Source organism: Antechinus flavipes, chromosome 3, assembly GCF_016432865.1.
Source record: "Antechinus flavipes isolate AdamAnt ecotype Samford, QLD, Australia chromosome 3, AdamAnt_v2, whole genome shotgun sequence".
Classification (NCBI taxonomy): Eukaryota; Metazoa; Chordata; class Mammalia; order Dasyuromorphia; family Dasyuridae; genus Antechinus; species Antechinus flavipes.
Genome location: NC_067400.1, coordinates 334,121,203 through 334,142,893, shown reverse-complemented (window position 1 = coordinate 334,142,893; position 21,691 = coordinate 334,121,203). Strand labels below are relative to the sequence as shown.

General features: G+C 35.9%; 1 protein-coding gene across 2 annotated transcripts in view; it reads right to left on the bottom strand.

Moving 5' to 3' along the window:
- Window positions 1-582: 582 nt before the first annotated feature.
- Window positions 583-21,691, bottom strand: part of SPSB4 (splA/ryanodine receptor domain and SOCS box containing 4) — a 134,765-nt gene continuing 113,656 nt past the window's right edge. For both annotated transcript variants that reach the window (XM_051985653.1, XM_051985654.1), the window contains exon 3: window positions 583-832. In XM_051985653.1, the coding sequence (XP_051841613.1) occupies window positions 705-832 (128 nt within the window). In that variant the 3' untranslated portion in view covers window positions 583-704. The remainder of the gene's footprint in view (window positions 833-21,691) is intronic.

The window sequence follows — 21,691 nt, the reverse complement described above, 5'->3', positions numbered from 1 at the left end:
GCGCTAGTCCTTTAGATCCCTTGAGAAGAACTGCACTCCAGCCTCTAAATGGTGACCAGTCCTCCTTACAAATTATGCAAAGTTGGGAAGGAACTGGCCTGGGCTTGGAAATAACTAGAGCACTGGCACTTAGCTGCTTTCATCATCCATTATTCAAAGGCAATTGTTTTTCTTTTTTTTTTTTTTTTGTTCCCGCTCTGTACAATCACCCTCAATATATTTGAAACCAGGGTACAGGATAGAAAATCTTTTACCTAAATGTTTTATTCATTCTTTTGAATTAAAAATATGCTTTTTAATCAACACACTGATAGCATCCCTGTCTTGGTTGAGTGGGCAAAGCCTCAAGGCAGAAAGCTAACTGGTTTAGCTAAGCTCCCTATTGAGGTGTCCAGCTTTAGAGGTCACCTTTGAGGATGGCAAATACTATTGGCAATTGACATTTATTTCCAAAATCAGTAACAAATCCCAATTGTTCACATTATCTAATAGCTCCCACACTGTCCTGTTGAACTGATTAAAGGGGGCAGGGAATGCCCCACATACATACATACATACATACATACATATATATATATTTATCTATTTTTTAAAAATTAAATTATGGTCAAGTGTCCGCTGAGACTTTGCTTCTGATGTAAACAATTCATTGTGCCGGGTGCATTGCTTTAGTCTATTTTGAGTCCAGAAGGGCTTCAGGCTTCTTATTGGTACTGGAGATAGTTTTTCAGAGACTGAGGCAAAGGCAGAGATTCTATTTCATGCAGGCGATCCCGACTGAGGGCAAATCGAATTGATCTTCGGCACAAGTCCATTAGGGGCAGGGGCTCCGCTGAAACATAAAAGTGAGAGAGATTGAATATCACCAATAGCATTGTGGGCACTTAGATATACTTCCTCTGCTTATGAGAGAGGAGAGATGCAGCAGGTCCATTTAAGAATAAAGCAGAAGGAATAGAGCGGGGCGAGTTAGGAGGGATCAGGAAAGTTTATTTTATGCCACACTTGCTACTACCTCCTTGTGCCTTTGCTCATGTCATACACAAGAGCACAAATCATAGATTTAGAGCCAAAAAGGGCTTTTTGGGTTACCTAACTGAACATCCTCATTTTTACAGTTAAGAACCTGAAATTTAGGGACATGATCTAACTTGTTACTTAAATCACAGTAAATATGAGAGTCAACATTTTAACCCAGGTCTTTTGATTATAAATCTGTTTCATTGTGCATTACTCTCTAGCCTTTTAAAAAACAGTATTCATCCATTTTAATTGTATAACAATTGTATAATTTATCTCCAACCACAACACCTTCACTCTCCCCACTCAGTAAGCCAACCCCTGTAACAATAAAAAAGAAAAGTAGTTTAGCAAAGGCAATGAACATGTCAACTGAGTCTGAAAGTATATTCAGTAATTTATACCTATGTTCCCCAACTCCTGCAGACAAATACACAACTTTTCTAGAGCTTAGACACTTGAATCATTATAGTTACAAAGTATTTAGTTTCTTTTTTTTTTCTTTTTTGTTATTGTTCTTTTCAACTACTTTGTTGTAGATAGGTAGCACAGTGAATAGAGTACCAATCATGGACTCAGGGAGACTCATCTTTCTGTGTTCAAATATGACCTCAGACACTCACTAGTGGTTTGATCTTGGGCAATTCACTCAATTCTGTTTGCCTCTGTTTCCTCATCTGTGAAATGAGCTGGACAAAGAAATGGCAAACCACTCTAGTATCTTAACCAAGAAAGTTCCCAAATGGTTCAAGAAGAGTCAAAAATTGAAAAATGACTGGAGAACAAAGAACTGTATTACAGGATCATAGAATTGAAAGGTGACCTCAGAGACCATCTATTCTAATCTCATTTTACAGGTGTTTAAATAAGTGAAGGTTAAATAACCTGTCCCATTTCACAGAGGTAGTTAATCACTGGAGGCAGAATCTGAGCCTAAAGTCTTCTATTACTCAATGAATACTTACTCCATTATACTTTAAGGTCTTCCATGTATTTTTAATTCTGCTTATTTCGACCTGCTTCAGTTCCTATAAATATCTCTTGTGCTTCTCTGAATTTTTCATATTGATCACTTTTTAAGGCATTTACATTCAAGTACTGTAGTTTTAACTACTTTATTGATGGGCATTTATTGTCTCTATTTCTTTGCTATCACAAAAATATGCTGTTAACCCCTAATTTGATGTATTAGGACCTTTCCTTAGATAAAGGCCTAACAAAAGAATTCTTGGATTGATGGGTATGGATAGTTTAATTACTTTTAAAACATAATTCCAACTGAGTGAATGCCCATCAGTTTGAGAATGGCTGAATGAGTTATGGTATATGAATGTTGTGGAATATTATTGTTCTGTAAGAATTGATAAGGAAGATGATTTTAGAGACCTGGAGAGACTTACATGAACTGATATTAAGTGAAGTAAGTAGAACCAAGATAACATTATATACAGCAAACAGCAAGATTATGTGATGATCAATTCTGATGCATGTGGCTCTTTTCAACAGCCAGGTAATTCAGGCCAGTTCCAATGGTCTTGTGATGAAGAGAGCCACCTGCACTCAGAGAGAAAACTGTGGAGATAATGTGCCTATCTTTCCACATGGAGAAGGAAATGGAAAAAAAAATCTAGTATTTTTACCAAGAAAATCTCAAATGGGTCAGGAAGAATCAGACATGATTGATGCAACTCAGCAACAACAATCTTTCCACAGCCTCTCTAAAATTGGCTATTTCCACTTTTTGTTACCCATGCTCTCCTATCCTTTTTAATCAAGATCCTTCTCTAATGTCTATGTATAGAGACAAGAACACCAGATTTGGCATCCAATTCTGATTCTGCTCTTTCTTTTATGGATGTGTAACTCTGAGAAGTCAATGAACTCATCAGGATTTCAGATTTCTCAACTATAAAATGAATAGACTATATAGTTTCTAACATTGCTTATGTCTAAATCCTGAAATCTTGGATGTCTTACTGTCACTATGAAAGCTTCTTTGACTTCACTGATCAAATCCTTTAATATTTACATTTTCCCCAAAGTAGTGTTTATTAGATTGCTAATTTGGCATTCCTTTTTATGTGCTAATTTTTGAACAAGGTTACAAACTCCTTAAGGTCAGGGAAATGATTATTTGTAATAAAAACCAGTAAGATTTTCAGTATCTTATATCACATTTGAATGTGGTTAAACCACAAAAGAGAGACCCTAAAAAACAGGAATTATTGTGTAATGGAAAGAACATTGAATTTGAAGTAAAAAAATAAAGTTGGGTTCGTATTTTGATTCTACCACTTCCTAGCCATGTGACTGGCTTCTTTGACTGTTCTAGCCAAATCTTTTAATATTTACATTTTTCTAAATTAGGGTTTATGGAATTGCTAATTTAGCAATTCCTTTTTATGTGCTTTTAAACTAAGTTATAAACTCCTTGAAGTCAGGAATAACAATTATTTGTAATAAAACCAATAAGATTTCAACATCTTATGTCACATTTGAATGTGGTTAAACCATAAAAAATAGATAGTAAAAAAAAAATTGATTTCACATCTCCACTATTTGCTAGTCATGTGATCTTGGGCAAGTCCCAAGCCTTTTTGAAGTTCACTTTCCTCATTTGTCAAATTTGGGGGATAATAACATTTTAAGAATTTATGCTTTGATGCTCCTTTCACATTTATTATTTCATTTGCTTGTCAGAAAAAGTCAAGTGAATTGCAGAACTGACTTACACATCTCTCCACCATCCTCCTTTTCCCCCCATTTCCATGACCCCACACTAGGCTAGGATCTTCACCTCACACTTAGATTACTCTAACAGCCTCCTAATTAATTTGTTTCCATATTCCTTTTCCTCCAAACTCACAATTCCCATTTCTCCAAGATTAAATGCTCCAAAGCACATCTTTCATTTTGGCACTGCCAGGAACCCAATAAAAGGCCAAGAGTAAATAAAACTCGCCATTGGGTATTCAAAGTCCTCCACAAACTAAAGTTACCTTTATTGACTATCAATACTGTCAATAACAACTGTCACTAACAACAACAAAGACAGACATTTCCAGGGCACTTTAAAGTTTGCCAATAAATGCTTTCCATGTTATCTCAGGTATTCTGTAACCCAGTGACATGTCCTTCTTTCTGTTCTTTGCACACCATATGCCATCTTCCAACTCTGGGCATTTTCACCAACTGTCAGTGCTGAGAATATTCTCTCCTTTTCTCTTCCTCCCGGACTTTCTGGCTTCCTTCAAATCTAATCTAAAATCCTACCTTCTATAAAGTATCTAATAAGCCTCTATAAGAGGCTATTCCCCTATAAACTGTTTATAACTTTGATCCAGTAATATCACTACTGGGTCTATATGCCAAAAAGATCATTAAAAAAAAAAAAAAAAGGAAAAGGACTACATGTACAAAAATATTTGTAGCAGCTCTTTTTGTTGTGGCAGAGAATTGGATATTGAAGGGATACTCATCAGTTGGGGAATGGCTGAGCAAATAGTGGTATATGAATGTCATGAAATGTTACTCTGCCTTTAGAAATAATGAACAAGAAGAATACAGAAAAAGTTTGGAAAGACTTAGATGAACTGATGCTGAGTGAAGAGGACAGAACTAGGAAAACATAGTACACATTAACAGTAATATAGTGAGATGATCAACTATGATCGACTTAGCTCTTCTCAGCACTACAGTGATTCAAGAGAATTCCAAAAGATTCATGATGTAAAATGCTATTCTCATCCAGAGAAAGATGGAGTCTGAATGCAGATGAAAGTATACTATTTTCCCTTAACTTTTTATGTTTTTTTTTCCTTTTGCAAAGTATCTTAAAAACCTTTTTCTTCTTTTGAAACATGATTAATATGGAAATATGTTTAGCATGATTGCCTACTTATAATACAAATCAAATAGTTTACCATCTTAGAGAGGGAGGAAATTTTGGAACTCAAAATTTTGTTTAAAGAGAATGTTAGAAATTGTCTTTACATGTAATTGGAAAAAGTAAAATACTATTTTTTAAAGAGGCCATTTCCAATACCCCTTAATGTTGGTGTCTTCCTTCTAAGATGACCTTCAATTAATTTTGTATGTATCTGGTGCGCGTATTGTCTCCCCATTAGGCTATGAGCTCCTTGTTTTTATCTTGTGTTACCAGCATTTAAAACAAGGTCTAGCACATATAAGTACTTAATAGCACTTTGGGTTTGCAAAATGCTTTATGTACATTATGTCATTTCAGCCTCCCTGAAATCTGTGAGTTTTACTATTTAAATATAAAACAGGTTAAGTGAGTTTGTGACCTTCCTGCCTATGGCCGCACAGCTAATAATGCCAATTCTTTTCCTCCTTTTCCCTTCCCTGAGACAGAAAGCAATCTGATATAGGTTATATATGTGCAATCATGTAAACATATTTCTATATTAGCTATTTTGTAAAAGAAAAAGAAAGAAAAAATAGTAAGCTTCATTTTGCATTTGGAATTTATCAAATTCTTTCTCTGGAAGTGGATAATATTTTCCATCATGAGTTCTTTGTCTTAGATCATTTTCTTGCTGAGAGTAGTATCCACACAATACTGCTATTACTGTGTACAATGTTTTCCTGCTCACTTCACTCTTATCAGTTTATATAAGTCTTTCTAAGCTTTTCTGAAATCATCTTGTCATTTCTTACAGTAATAATCCATTATATTCATATACCACAGCCTGTTCAGATATTCCCAGTTGAGCAGCATTCCCTCAATTTCCAATTTTTTTTTGGGGGGGATTTACATTCAACCTCCATAGTTCTTTTTCTGGATACATATGTATGATGTGATGGGGTAAAAGGAGAAATCCCACAGAAGGCTGTAGGTAGGCCTCATTGTGAAAGATCTTGAATGCCAAGTCAAGTAGTCTGGCTTTTATCCAAACTTTTTAGTGATGAAACCTGGGCCAAATTCTTTTTAGTAAAATCTTTTAAAATCATTATATTTAATGCTAATATCAAATAACATAAAAGTTCATTTTAAAAAATGAGGGTGTTTCATTGGAATAATTTTTCTATCTAAGTAAGAGAAAATAAAAGCTAGTTAATTGAGGGAAAAAAGCTTAAAAAAAAAAAAAAAAAAGGAAAGCAATATTGCTAGTGGGAAGAGACAAATGAAAGGTACCATGGCGTTTTCACAGCTACATAACTAGAAAAAGCTCTCTCTGTGGTTTACACTTTCTCTCTTCTCATTCACTTTTCAACCTTTTCCTGGTTTAGTTTCTGAGCTCATAATTCACAGTTTTCTCTAAAGTTACCAGTGATCTCTTAATTGCCAAATCCATTGATTTTTTCTCAGTTCCCATTTTTCTAGTAGTTGAGAGACATTGATGGCCACTCTTTTCTTCTTTATCGCTTCATTATACTGCTCTTTCCCGGTTCTCCTCCTACCTATCTGACCATTCCTTCTCAGTTTCTTTTGCTGGCTTATCATCCATATCATACCACTTACTGGTAGTTGTTCCATGAAATTTTGTTCTGTCCTATTCCTTTTCACCCTCTTCTCTATCTCTGTTTGTAACTTTATTAGTTCCCATGGATTCCATCTTTCTGAAGATAATGTACTGTTTCATATACTTCTATGAGCAGCCCTCTTTTTCTATATCCTGCCCCAGACTTTTCCCAAAGTACGATCCTTCACCACCAATTTGCAATCTCTTTGATATACCTGATACTGTTGACCATCCTTTCCTCCTAGACACTGTCTGCTCTCAAGATTTTTATTACACTGACTAGATTCACAGTTCCTGGTTCTTCCACCAGACCATAGTGTCTCTTTGCACAGCCTGTTTCCAGAGTCTCTCCTTGTCTTACCCTCCCATTTTTATCAAAAATAAGACATGACTCCATTCAACTACTCAATTAGTGCAACTATATATCAGGCAAACAACTACTGAGAAAGCAGAGGGAGGTAAAAGTCAATTGCTTCCATTCTAAGTCCTCCTGCAGTCATTAAAATTAATCTAGAGCTAAAAAAAAAATAGTTGGAAACACATTTTTAGTTTTAAATGTGAATCATAAATCATCTCTCTTGCTCCTGAAGGGACTTCTAAATGGTAAATGCTTAACAACAGAAGCGAATAAAGAAAGCCCTTAAGCTCTTATAACAGCTGCAAAACTTCAAGAATTCAGCCTGTTTTTCTAAGGCAAAATGTTAGTTGATTTTTTCTCTTTCCTTAGTCTTGGAACTCCTTTCAGAACTGCAGCGGTAAGACTGAACTGTGAGCAATCTGATAGGCAGGAGAACATTTGACTTCTCTGGCAGGGGTGCTGTTCTGAAAAACATTCTCCTGCTGGCTATATAAATGGGAGAGAGCCCTGGATTTAGGGTTACAAGGTGTGGTTTCAGATTCTGGCTCTGCTACTTATTTCAGTTTTCTCAGCTGTACAATATGATCAGACTAGATTATGTCTATGAACCCTGATAGCTTTTATAATGCTACTAATAAATGGAAAATGTTTAAAAATATGTAATATATAAAAAAGCATCTAATCTAATTATTTTTTTTAATAGATGAAGAAACTGAGGTCCAAGGAATTTAAATGATTTATTCAGCATCACAGAGTAAATGGAAAATCTGGGATGAGAACTTAGGAGTTGCTTCTAAATCCAACTCTTGTTCTACTCTGTATCTTGGAAAGAAAGTGGGGTGGGGGAAGGCAAGGAAAGGAAGTTAAGAGCTCAGGAAAGGACCACATGATTATAAATTCAAAGCTGGAAGTGACCCCAGGGGCCATTTAGTCAACTTTCATTTTACAGAGGAAGAAACTGAGATTGAGAAAGTAATGTGCTGAAGATCATATATGTGGTAAGTGTCAAGGATGGAAATTGCAACTAGGGCCTGACTCTGAACTCCACTCTCAATTTACTGCATCATGGAGATGAAGCAAGTGGAGCAGGGGTGGAGAAAGACATTTAGAGGCATGGAAAAGGATCTGTTATAACAAATGCAAATGTTCAGCAACAGAATCTGGCATGTAGTTACTCATATATACAGTGAAAATCAATGATGGATGGTCCACCTCAACTTGGACCTTTGCATAACTGGGCACATACCACTCCTCCCCTTCTGTTTCCATTCAGCTATCAGGTCTTTGGAAGACTAACACTATTGTCTTGTGAAATTTTATTAAACTACTTAGCAGATATGTTCATATTATAGCCAGAGACAGTATAAAGTAGGTCCCACAGGCAAAGCCAATATCCACAAAAACTGTGATGTAAATGAAATCAATCTTTTGGCCTTCAGTCAAATTCCAATTCTATTCTCTAGCTGTGTAACTTAGAACAACACTCACCTCTTTGGGTCTCAGTTTCTCCATCTGTAAAATGATGGGTTTGGACCAAATGATGTCTAGAAGTCCCATCAGGTCTAACATTCTATGAAACTAGGATTTTGGTTTCTGGAGACACCTAATATTGCATCTATAGGAAGAGGCAGGATATTAAATAGAATTCACAGGTGAAAGGACCCTTAGGAGTCATCAAGTTTAATTATCTCCTTTTAGAGATATGGAAACTGAGGCAGGGAGAATAAGTGGGTGATCAAAGCAGTAAGTAGCAAAGCTGGGTTTGATTTTAGGTCATCTAATTCTAAAACAACATGAGCCACACTTTCTCAAAGTAATGTGAATAAATGTGAAAGAAAGGACAACCTTCCCAGGCCATTATAAACTTACAAGTCATGGATACACATTATTAGGTCTCAGAAACCCAGCAGGTTATTCTCATACTTTCCCATTCTCGGCCTGGCATGGAGAAGACATTTGGCTAACTATTGGAAGGAATCTGTTGTATTAACTTCAAAAATTAAGTGGGAGAATTCAGTTAGATCCCTCGATTCAACAGACATGTTTTCACAGGAAATCTAAGGTTTCCTTTTAGGCTCCCAGACTCCAAAGAGGTAGTTGCCTTCCAAGGACCTGTCGTTCCTTTTTTGTGAGTTTGCAGACATCTCCTTGCATTCAGACAAAATCAAAATCACTCTCCAGCTAATGGGGCCTCAAGGAGCCCTTAAATGAAGTTGGACACAAGACGAATTCTTTTCACCATATCTTTGTCTCCAATTCAAATCATTCTTTCTTGATACTTGATCACAGCTTACCCACCCCTTGAAGCCCTCCAGGTAGGCAGGACTGACTTTTTCTTTTATTTAAGTGGAGTGAGCAGTGGGAAGTCATTCCTGTTCACTGATATCTAGAATTCTTTGACAACTAAGAGGCAGGAAGGTACAGTGGAAATAAGTGCTGGATTTGGAATCAAAGGACTTGGCTCTACCACTGTGCATCCTTGGGCAAAACAATCACCTCTGGGCTTCAGTGGCTTTATCTGTAAATTGAGAGAACTAGACTAAGTGACCTCTAAGGTCTCTTGAATTATCATTCTAAAACTATAATTCAAAATTTTCCATTTTGTGGTTAGAGATAAAGAGGAAAATGCAAATCTTCCTGGAAGAGGATAAAGACTCAGTAAATGATTGTGATCAGATTCCTTCCTGAGAGCAAGTTTTGAAAGAGGGATTAAAAAAAAAAAAGAAATTTACATTTAATTTTGTTATATATTTAAAAGGAAAAGCAAGTTATAACTAAAATAAATACAAAAAAAAAGAAAGAGGGAAAATCATAGGATTACAGATTTGGAGCAAAAAAAGCTTTATAGGTCATTACATCTAATCTCCTCATTATACAGATGAGGAAGCTGAGACTAAGAGAGGTGAATAGAATTGCCAGGGTCACACAGATTGGTAGAATTTGAATCTAGGCCTTTCAGATTTGAAGGCCAGCATTTTTATCTATGTCATGCTGCTTTTCAAGGAGGAAGCTCAAGGGCAAAGGACGCTGCAGGGAGAGGATGCCACAGAATAGGAGGATGGAGGAGTCCTGATATTTCAATGAAACATTTTGCCAGTTCACAATGATGTCTGAGGCTGGCCCAAATTACTGAATTCAGATTCTGCCTGAGTCCTTAAAATTATTTTTTTTTAATTATAAAAGACTCTGCATCCCCAGGTTCTTTCACCTCTAAATACTATGTATTCATATAATACATTTTTGTTTAAGAGACAACACAGTGTGCCTGCCAGAGACTTTTATGCAGATACTTTTGCAGAGGTTTTGAAATTCTACTCCAGGTTGAAGTCGACCCACAGAAATTAATTGTCAAACCATCAGCTGGTATTTCCTGCACTAAACCTGACAACTGAACTGCAGGAATTGCACTGAGACAACTATCCTTCCAGCCTGCATAACAACTTCTAGCCCCCAAGAGCAGAGTATTTCTTTGATAACAACTACAACAAAACTTTCTTGAAAGCTCATGAATTTGAATAAGGGAGGGCCATTGTGCATGAATGATGTGACTCAATTCTAGAATATTTCTCAGAAAAAGAAAACTTGATAATTTCCAACATAAAGAGCATCTCAAATTGTTGATTAAGTCTTCCTTTACGGGGGAGAACTCACAAGTCCTTTGTAATGGACATATATCACTAGTGAACAGATTCTGCCAAAGCCTTCAAAAATAACTAAGTTGGATGTGTGGATTGCTTTACATGTATTATCTTATTTGAGTATAACAGCAATCCTGTGAGATAGGTATCACAAGTATTCCCATTTTACAGCTGGGAAAATTGAACCTAAAAAAGGTTCAGTAACCTACCAAGCATGGGAAACAAGATCAAAGGGTCCCAGATTTAGAGCTGGAAAGAGTCTCAATAACATTCATAATAATAACAAGTAGCTAGTCTTATATAGTACCTATTATATGCCAGGCACTGTCCTAAGTGTTTTGACACACATCTCATTTTATCCTCACAACAACCTCAGGAAGTAGGTACTATTATTACTATTACTCCCATGTTACTGATGAGGAAACCGGTTGCTTGGTTGATTGTTGTTCTGCATTCTCCAAGAGAACCAATCACTATGTTCGAGTTACAGCGTGTCCGACTGCGGTTGCTCAGACCAATAGGAGCTCGGGATGCTCTGCCACAGATAGGACACAAATAGTCCCTATGGACATTAGGGATGGCTTCTTTAACTTTGCCCATCTCTTGTTTCTCTTGAGGGCCTGCCATGCTAGGTGGTCCTGGCCAGTGTTTCCCATGCCATATATTTTCAACAATGGGGAAACTGAGGCAGATAGGGATTAGATGACTTGTCCTGGGTATTCCATTGTATTTGCTATTATTATTATTATTCCTGCACAGAATACCTTCTTCCTTCTTCTACTCAAACCCAACTTGAGAATTACTGCCCTCTGAATGCTTGAGTCCCAGCTCCATTAAATAGCTCCAAGCCATTTACTCGGTGAGCTCCAGTTTCCTCCTAAAAGGGTTGCATCAGAGACTATATAAATGTGAGATGTTACTATGACTCATATTTCAAAGCTCAAATTTCCCCCACTTTATGAAGTCTTTCCTGACTGTTCCAGTCCACATTAATAATTTCCCTTTTGTCTAAATTCCTCTAACACTTATATTCTGTAGAGGCTCTATCTAGCATTAAATTCTACTCTGTTTTTCCATGGCAAACTGCTGTTTCATGTATTTTGTTGGTCTTATCTTCTCCAATGAAATCATAAGCATTTTGAGAGCTGGGCTCCCATCTTCTCCATCTCTAAGCTTCTCTCCAATCTCTAATCAGAACAGGGGCTGCTCATGTTGAATTGAACTGAAATGAGAGGAATTATTTCCTCTCTAAATATACAGCATTCCATCCATTGATATTGTCATGAATTAGCCAGAAACAATCATTAACATTCACAGAGCATTTGGCAGATAAATCTTCCTTGAAGGAAAAGCTTATTACTGTTACCTTCAAAGGAGGTAATTCAGGGATATAGGCCTTCAGTCTAACATCCACAATTGTTATTAATAGCTGACATTTAAATTTTTGAAGCATTTTACATGAATTGTTTTATTTTATCTTATAATTCTATAAAATAGTAGGATTTTTAAACTGTGGTTTGCAACCCCCATAGGGGATCAGGTCACATAACTGAATATGGGGGTCATGAAATTATGATTTGTTATCAGTAAATTTTTGATTTGTATACCTATTTTATATAACTACATTACTAAGGTCATATAAAAATTTATCAGGTGAAAAGAAATCTTGGTATGTGGAACTCCTAGGTGAGGAAACTCCTTTTATCAAAGGAAATGGCAGCTTCTTGACAATTTATAGTCCCAAGAGAGTTTCCTGGAGTTCTAAGACATTAAATGATGATCCATGATCAGACTAACAATATGGCTTTGAGGCATGATTTGCATGGGATCTTCCCAGCTTGAAGGCCAGTTCTCTGTCTACTAAGCAAAACAGCTTCTTGCCTTGCATTTCTTTTTTTTTTTTTTTTTTTTTGGAAGGCAATCAGGATTAAGTAACTTGCTCAAGGTTATACACCTAGTAAGCATCCAAGGCTGAATTTCAACTCAGCTCCTCTTGGCTCCAGGACTTGTCCCCTAACCATCTACTTGTCCCTGTCTCAAAAATCAAATTGGGTCATCCCCAACATCAGTTTAAGATTATCTCAGAGATGAATGAAACCAGTTCCAATCATTTTGTGATTAAGAGAGCCATCTATAACCGGAGGGAGGACCTGGGGACTGAATGTGAATCACAATAGTATTTTCACTCTTCCCTCCTCCTCCCCACTCCCCCCCCCCCCCAGTTGTTTGCTTTCATTTTGTTTTCTTTTTCCCTTGTGGAGCAAGAAAATTGTATACATATATTGGATTTAATATGTATTTAACATGTTTAATGTATATCAGACTACTTGCCATTTATTATCAGTAGATTTTTGATTTGTATACCTATTTTATATAACTACATTACTAAGATCATATAAAAATTTATCAGGTGAAAAGAAATCTTGGTATGTGGAACTCCTAGGTGAGGAAACTCCTTTTATCAAAGGAAATGGTGGGGAAAGAAGGGGAAAATTTGGAACACAAGGTTTTGTACAGGGGTCAATGTTGAAAAAGTATTGATATATATGTTTTGAAAATAAAAAGTTTTAACTAAAAAAAAAAAAAAGATTATCTCATATAAAACTCTTCATCTCTTACCTTCTCCCATTTTCTTTTTGCTTCAAAACCTGTATATTTGTTTCAAAGGCCATAGACTACATTCTGGACTTCAGTAACTTGCTATCTTATTAATGATATATCCATACCTGGGAATATCATATCCAGAGTGGCAAGCTTCAGTGATAAGCAGGTGGTTATATTGGAGGCAGGAAGACCTGACCTCAAATCCTACTTCTGACACAAGCTGGCTGTGTAACCTTGGGCAAGTCACTGACTCTCTTATTTCTGTTGTTCTCACAAGTCTTGACTTGCAAGTGAGCTGGATTTAAATGAGATAAGGTTCTGCAAGTTATCAGCCTCACTTTCTCCTCCAATCATCAGAATCCAGTGGCAAGACAAAGGTCACAAGGACAGGATGCAGTGGGGGGGGGGGGGGGGGGGGGGAGACCTTGGCCTTTTTAAGCTAAAATCTTTCCCAGGTCTTCTCATTTTCTCAGACTAAAGTTGTGGAGAGATTGCCAATTTGCATTCAGTGAAAATTCCTCACTAAATAAATGAAATTCATAGGTCTTATGAAGAAACAAAGGCAATTATAGGTAAAGATGGTTTACAACATTCATTTTTGTATGATCTTAAATTTCAATTTTTTATCTCCCTCTCTTATCTCTTCTCTACCCAAGACCATAAGCAATCTGATAAATATTATATATTTATAATTATTTTAACATATTTCCATATAAGTCATGTTAAGAAAGAAAAATCAGAACAAAAGGGGAAAACCACAAGAAAAAAAATTAAAGATGAAAATAGTATGCTTCAATCAATATTCAGTCTCCATAGTTCATTTTCTGGATATGAATGGCATTTTCTATCCTAAAATCTATTGGAACTGTCTTGGACCACTGGATTTCTGAGAAGACTTAAGTCTATCAAAGCTGATCATCACAAAATCTTGCTGTAACTGTGTACAATGTTCTCCTGGTTCAGCTCACTTCACTCAGTATCAGTTTATATAAATCTTTCCAGACTTTTCTGAAATCAGTCTGTTTATCATTTCTTACAGTATTTCATTACAATCATATACCACACACAGCTTGTATCCCAGTTGATGGGATCCAATTTCCATTTCCTTACCATCACAAAAAAGAGCTGCACACAAAAAAAAGTTTCCCCATCTGTAAAATGGCAAGAAAAATTCTCTCTCTATTAAGTCACTATAAGAATCAAAGGAGAAATCTATTTGAAGGTAACTTCAAAAAAATTTTTATATAGATCCTGGAAGGAACTATTGAGTTAACAAGTGTTTTTGGATGACTATAGCACCTTCTTCTCTTGGAAATGCTGGAGAAGTTTAAAAAAGTACCTAGCTGATGCCAAAAGTTTATCCTCGATTGTTTCAAGAACAATCTTATTTAACATCTTATAATTCCTGGCTATTTCTAGTTAAGTTTTCTAGTTAAGGATGTGTGTGTGTGTGTGTGTGTGTGTGTGTGTGTGTGTGTGTGTGTGAATATGTTCAGGCACAAATCTACTCAACTACCCAGTGGTTATGCAGGAGGAACCACTTACTGGTATCCTCCTTCTATAAAGAAAATAGTTTTGTTAGAGATGCTTTTTTCTGTTGTAGGAATGAGCTGCTTGAAACCTTTACATTCTGTCATAACATCAGAATCTGAGGCTATTAAGGCCCTCATTTTAGAGGTGAGAAAATTGAAGCCCAAAGAGAGAAATTAAATAATCTAAAATAAAAATAAAAAAACAAAAACTAGTTAGTGGTATATCATGAGCTAGAAATTGGCCTTTAGTCACTAGGGATAAGAAGGAATATTCTGAAATAAGATGTAAGCTTAATGGTTTCCAAGTTTGTGCCCCTGAACCTGGATTAGTTCATAACTAGCATTTATATAACACTTAAGTAGGCACTTTACAAAAGTCTGATCTCCAAAACAATCCTGTGAGGTAAGTGCTATTATTATTTCCATTTTACAGATCAAGAAATCGAGACCAACAGAGGTGAAATGACTTGTCACACATCTAGCAAGTATCTGAGGCTGGATTTGAATTCAGATCTTTTTGACTACAAATATAATACCATTCATCTAGCTCTTTCTGGATTAATAAGACTAGCTTCCCAGTGAAGAAACCTTCCAACACAGATCAGCAACTAAAAAGTCTCGGAGAATTGTCCTGGACGTTGAGGGGTTAATTACCTATGGCAAGTTGACTAAAATTAAAATTGAATTCAATAAAAATTTATTCAGTATCTACTCTGTATTCATCCCTGTGCTATGAGAAGGAATAAATATGGTCCTTGTCCTCGGAGCTGATCATCTAAATATAGGAGATGGAACAAAAGTATACAAATGAAAAGTTAAGTAGCTATATAACAAGAGATGTCACAGGCAGTAAAATGTCTAGTGAGTCACTGGTCATTTCCATTAGTGTTAAGAGTTTAGAGGGAGAGATTTCTATGAACCAAAGAAGGCAGGAAGGCTTCAGTGAGGAGGAGACTTGAGCTAACTCTGAAGGATGGATATGCTCATTATACAAATAATAACTACTATAATTACTAGATGGTGATTCATGAGTGCCAAAATGCCTTGGGTTTCTTATTTCACTTACTTAACCACTGATTCATTTTGGCATCATCAAAGCAGAGGGAGGGAATTTTGCTTTCTGAATTATTCATTCAGAAATCCCTGAGGTCCCCCCCTGCTTCCAAAGGGGTCGGACTTTTCAGACAACTTGCTTTATTGATGTACCTTTTTGCTTTATGAAAGGCAGAGTTTACATTATTGATTGCTGCCAACCAGCTGTTGGTAGAAATCGACGAAACCTGGCTTCCCTGGGGTTTGGGGGAAGCATTAGTGATCTGAGGTCCTATTTTATGAATACAGGCTGTAAATAAATATGTCATTTTGGTTGTTCTTTTTATTTTCAATGCAGGGGCCGATCTTTATGGAACCCATTTTTTATAAAGGCAAAAGCAATCATGCATGTTCCAAGCCACATTTAGGATCCTTCCTCTGAGTGGCCCAGACAGAAAAGTCCTTGGAGAATGACAAGTCATTTCTAGCTTTGTTTCTTTCTTTAAAAAAAAAAAAAAAAGAATAAAATCTATTTTCTCTAGATCCCATCTCCTGAGATTGGGGAAGAACAGAAAACAAAACCCTTGTGGTAAATATGAATGGTCAAGCAAACAAATTCCTGCATTGTTAGTGTCCCCCCCCCCCCGCAAAAAAAAAAAAAAAAAAGCAAGAAAAAAAGATTTTGTACCTGGAATCTATCACTTTTCTGTCAAGAAAAAAATGTTTTATTGTGGATCCTCTGCCTAGCTTTGTTCCAAACTTGAAATATTTTCAGATCTTAAGAAATAACAGCTGGTACCCCCATGCTATACCCTGGGAATCTCAAGTATGATGAATGATGGGGTTTTCTAGTAAATCATCCCTATAATGCAGGGACTCATTATCTTTCTTACGTTATGGAGCCCTTTGCAGTCTGATGAAGCCTATGACCTCCTTCCCAGAGTAATGTTTTTAGATGTATAACTATATATATAGAATTATGATTCTATAATCATACATAGGATTACATGTAATATACATATACATATTCACATGTATGTGATACCTATTACATAGAAATATGTATTTCTTGGCACCTAGTAAGTAAATGCTTAGGAAAGCATCATAGCATCAGAATCTGAGGCTATTAAGGCCCTCATTTTATAGATGAGAAAATACATAGGATTATAAAAGAAATCAATTACATGATTACTAATGCAAAGTATTTTCCATGTGTTGTCTTATTTGATTTGATCTTTACAACAACCCTGAGAAGTAAATGCCATTGTTGTCCTTATTTTACAGATTAAAAAACTGAAGCTGATTCATATAGCTAGCAATTGTGTAAAGCTGAATTTGAACTCATAATCCTGATTTCAAGTTTAACCTTAACTAGTGAGCCACCTAATCACTGATGTTGACAGTTTTCTAGTTGCTCTTCCCTCCCCTCCCTCCTTACTTTTCCAATTTTTTGTAATTTTGTACAAGTCTTTTTGAAATATTTGTAGAAGATAGGAATTATGGGCAATCAAATAGTATTTTGTAGTGGAATTTGTAAGTCCAGTAATTAGCTTTCTGAAAGTAGCTAGAGAAGCAATGTGTATTAGGAAGGAGATCAGGGTTCTGGGAAAAAGACAGTCATTATTATAATCCAGGAGGGACAAAGCAGATCTGACGCTATAAATGAGAAGTAAATAAGTTTCAACGAAAGTATAGTTCCCTTCATAATTTGTAACTCCCACTGGCCAAAGTGTAATATGGGGCATGTAATCAATCAGTCCTTTACTACTAAGTAATGGAAAAAAAGATGATGAAAATGGTGTTGACCTTTATGATGATAATGAACTTAATGGAGACAATGGCAGTGAGTGATGATTGAGATCCATATGATAAAGAAAATACTTTGAAAGGTAATGGGGTGATTAGGGCACTGAACTGGGGAGTCTGTAAGACTCTCTACACAATTATAGGTGTATGAACTTGATTGAATAAATTACTGAATCCTGCTCAGAGATGCTCCTCATCTCATTTGCAAAATTAAGATGTTGGAATCAAAGGCCTTTAAAATCAGAGCATGATTGTAAAATAATGAAACTTCTTTTTTTTTAATTAAAGCTTTTTATTTCAAAACATATGCAAAGATAATTTTCAACATTCACCCTTGCAAAATCTTGTGTTCCAATTTTTTCTCTCCCTCCCACCTCCTTTCCTAGATGGTAAATAATCCAATATATGTTAAACAAGTATAATTCATATATATATATGAATAAAAAATGAAAATATTATGTTGTCATCCATTTTGGGGGACTAAATAGTCCCCACAGTCCTTGATCTGGGTGTGAATGGCTCTCTTCATCATGTGATTTATTTTTCAAAAGAAAACCAAAAAAAACCCTCAAAAACCCCCCAAAAACAAAAAAAAAATTACTTTTAAGTGAATGTTGTTTTTTTCAATATAGGCTGTACATTTATTCCTAAGGATGCTGTTTTTTGGACACTATATTTGACAAATACTTCAGCTATGACCTTCAGAGTCTATGCCATATTTTATCAAGTATTCCCAGTGGTGACACATGTTTGTCCTATGAGAACTAGTTTGACTTTTGAAAATAGCCAAAAAATGTCCCAAATCTAAAAAGGGGGAGAGTCCCATTTTGCTTGTATTTTTAAATAAAAGGCCAACACACTAATTTGATATAATATATGTTATTTGTTTAAGAATTATAGCTAGGTCCCCATTAGTGTGAATAATAAATTCCATAAAATGATCACATTTATTCAAACTTATAATTATGTAAAATATGGCAATTGGTTTCAGCCCAATGAGACTATGGGAGTGGGAACTTGAATAATGTGATCACTTGAGGGGATTCATTATTCCCACTAATCTGAGCCAAGCTGCAGTCACTTTATTTTGCAATTATCTTTCTATATAATGTGGCTAGGTATATGATCCTGTGTCTTAGGTGGAAAAGAAACCTAATCAAATCGAAGAGAAATCAGAAAGCTGACTGGGATATGTAAGTAATACTTTCTCTATTACTACATAATGCAGGGGAAATGGATCCAAGTCCCAAGAGGAAAAAGCCAGTTGCAACATTTGAGCAATGGAGGGGTTCCAGCATCTACCATTTATCCCTAGGGGAATAATCACATACTAAGAGGCAGAAAAGGAGAGAAAAGCAAAGGAAAAAGACAATTTAATTAAACTACAAGATGACAAAGTCTCCCATAAAATGAAGTAACTGTGTGCACAATTTATATAGGAAGCAAGATGAGATAGAAAAAGAACTGGCTTTAGATTCAGAGATTCTGGATTTAAACCTGTCTTTGATGCTCATTTCATACGTGATTGGCCAAGTTGTTTTACCTCCATAAACCTCAACTTCCTTATCAATAAAATAATAAGTAATAATAATAGCTAATTTTTATATAGAGCTTACCATGAATAAGGCCCTGTGGTAAGTGCTTTATAATTTTTATTTCATCTGAACCTCCTAATAACCTTGAGAGGTAGATACAATAATTATTCCAGTTTTATAGATAACGAAACTGAAGCAAAAGAGACTTGCTTAGCTAGGTTCACACAGCTAGTAAGTGCCTGACCCATAGTTGAATTTGGGTCTTCCAGACCTAAAGCTCTATACCCTGAGCCATCTAGCTGCCTCCACATCTGTAAAGGACTTTTAATTTTCATACCAAATCATTTGATCCTGATACCAAGCTGATGAAGAAAGTAGAAGAAATAGTGTTATCCCTATTTAACATATGAAAAATTTAAGCCACAGAGTACCATTCATTCTTGGACTATAATAATAGCTAACATTTATGTAGTGTTTTAAACTTTGCAAAGCACTTTACCCATATATCATGCCATTTGATCCTTACAAGAACCATGAACATGAGATTTTTATTATTATTTATTTATATTATATATTATATTATATATATGTTATTATTATTATTATTATCATCATCACCCCATTTTACAACTGAGGAAACTGAGGCTAACAGGTTGAGTGACTTTCCCAAATAGATATCACAGAATAAGTAAGTTTCAGGTGAATCTTTAACTCATGTCTTCCTCACTTCAAATCCAGGGCTTTATTCATTATGCCACTTAGAATATCACGTTCCTTATTAACAGTGTGGTGAAAGTGCCAGATTCAAGGTCAGGTATAAAATCACATGCTTTCAAAGATGAATTCAGAAAAGATACAGCCAGGTGTAGCAGATAAAGCATGGGGGGGCTCAAAAACCTACTTCTATTACTGATTTATCTACCCGGGCAAATCACTTAATCTCCAAGGAAACTATGTTTCCTCCTGTCTGAGGGAGTTGGAATAGATGTTACCTGGAAAACCTCAGGCAACTTCCTAGGAAGCATCTACTATTTGCTATGAGAGAGAGTTTCCCTGCTGAAAAAACCACATATTTTGGTATTAAAGCTTTTCAAACTTAGTTTTGACAATGCAGCCAATTAAGTATTTACTTACTAGGTACCAAGAACTGTGTTAAGTGCTGAAGAAAAAGTCAAAAAGGTCTTTGCTTTCAAGGAGCTATCATTCTATTGGGGGAGATGACCTTCAAATAGCTGTTACATAGAAGATATGTACAGAATACATGTGGGGTAATTTCAGTGGGAAAGGTTCTAACTGCAGGAAGAGCAGAAAAAATCTCCTGCAGAAAGGAAGATTGAAGGTAAGTGAAAAGGCACAAGTCAGGAAGTGGTGCCAGGATAGTTTCTCTAGATCACAGAGTATGTAGGAATCCACATACTTTCCACATCTTGGGGTTAGGAGGACAGTGCCCTAGTGATCTGAAAAATCCAAATAAAATTTTTTGGCTCTCCCTTTGTACCAGATAAGAAGTCTGAATTATTCTAATATTAAAAGATAAAATATTGGTATTATTCAATACCATACATATTTTAATGCATTTCTGAATTTCTAAACTTTCTCTGTATCATCTGCTGCCTTTTGAGTGTTGTCTGTGGCTTCTACAAAACTTCCAAAAATTTTCCATTTAATTTTTTATGCCAACTGTGATAAATCAAAACCTTGATGGGGAAAGTCAAGATGTGGAAGGAATTTCTGTAAAGCTTAAGACTAGAAAGGTAGGAAGTGGCTGAGTTGCAAAGGGATTTTGAAATACTATCTATAAGAAATTGCATGTAAATATTTTAGGCAGGTCTAACCCTGTATTAAGATAATATGACATAACTGAATAAACATTGGCCTATGAGTCATATAATCAATTGTAGAATTTTGGAACAGGAATGAACCCCAGAGATGGATTATCTCATTTAACCCAATCTTGTCTCACAGGTGGAATTGTCTTGTCCAAGGTTATACGACTAGTTAGTGTCAGAACTGGAATTAGAATTTAGGTATCCTGACTCCTGGTCCAGAATGCTTTCTCCTTAAAAATAGTGCTTCTCAGGAAGTCTGGATTTGAGTTCTAACACTGTCATCAATTTGTTGCATGATACTAGGCCTGCTTCACAGGGCTCTTGTAAGAATCAGATGAAATGCTGAATGATAAGAGATGATCATTAGGAATACAGACAAGTTTTGCTTTACATAAGTGGAAAATTGGCAGACCTCTACCTAAAGCAATTTTTACTTAATGCAAATTTGTCCATGTACATGGGGACTAGAGGGAGGCAAAAAGGGGGCCATGATAGGTGTAGGGTTCAAGGACAAATGAGTGGTAGGTATAAAAAAGATAGATCAGGAGGATAAATTTGTAGGGTAGTACAGGTGTATGTGGGCAGACAAATAGGGGCTGGAAATTGACACAGATCCGGGACCTGGACACATGGACAGCAAGTGACCTATCTGGTGGCAGCCCTGATGGCAATCTCTGTGATTTTCTTCATAAGTTCATTTTTCTGCTTTTACTTGGTAGTTTTCTTTTCCTTTTTTTTTTTTTTGGGCAGGGTTGATGGTGGTGGTAATGATGGAAACCAAGCCAAGGGGCAGGAAAAAAAAGAGCACAGTAAAGAATAAAGTTAACAGGTTGGTTTTTTTTTTTTTTTGG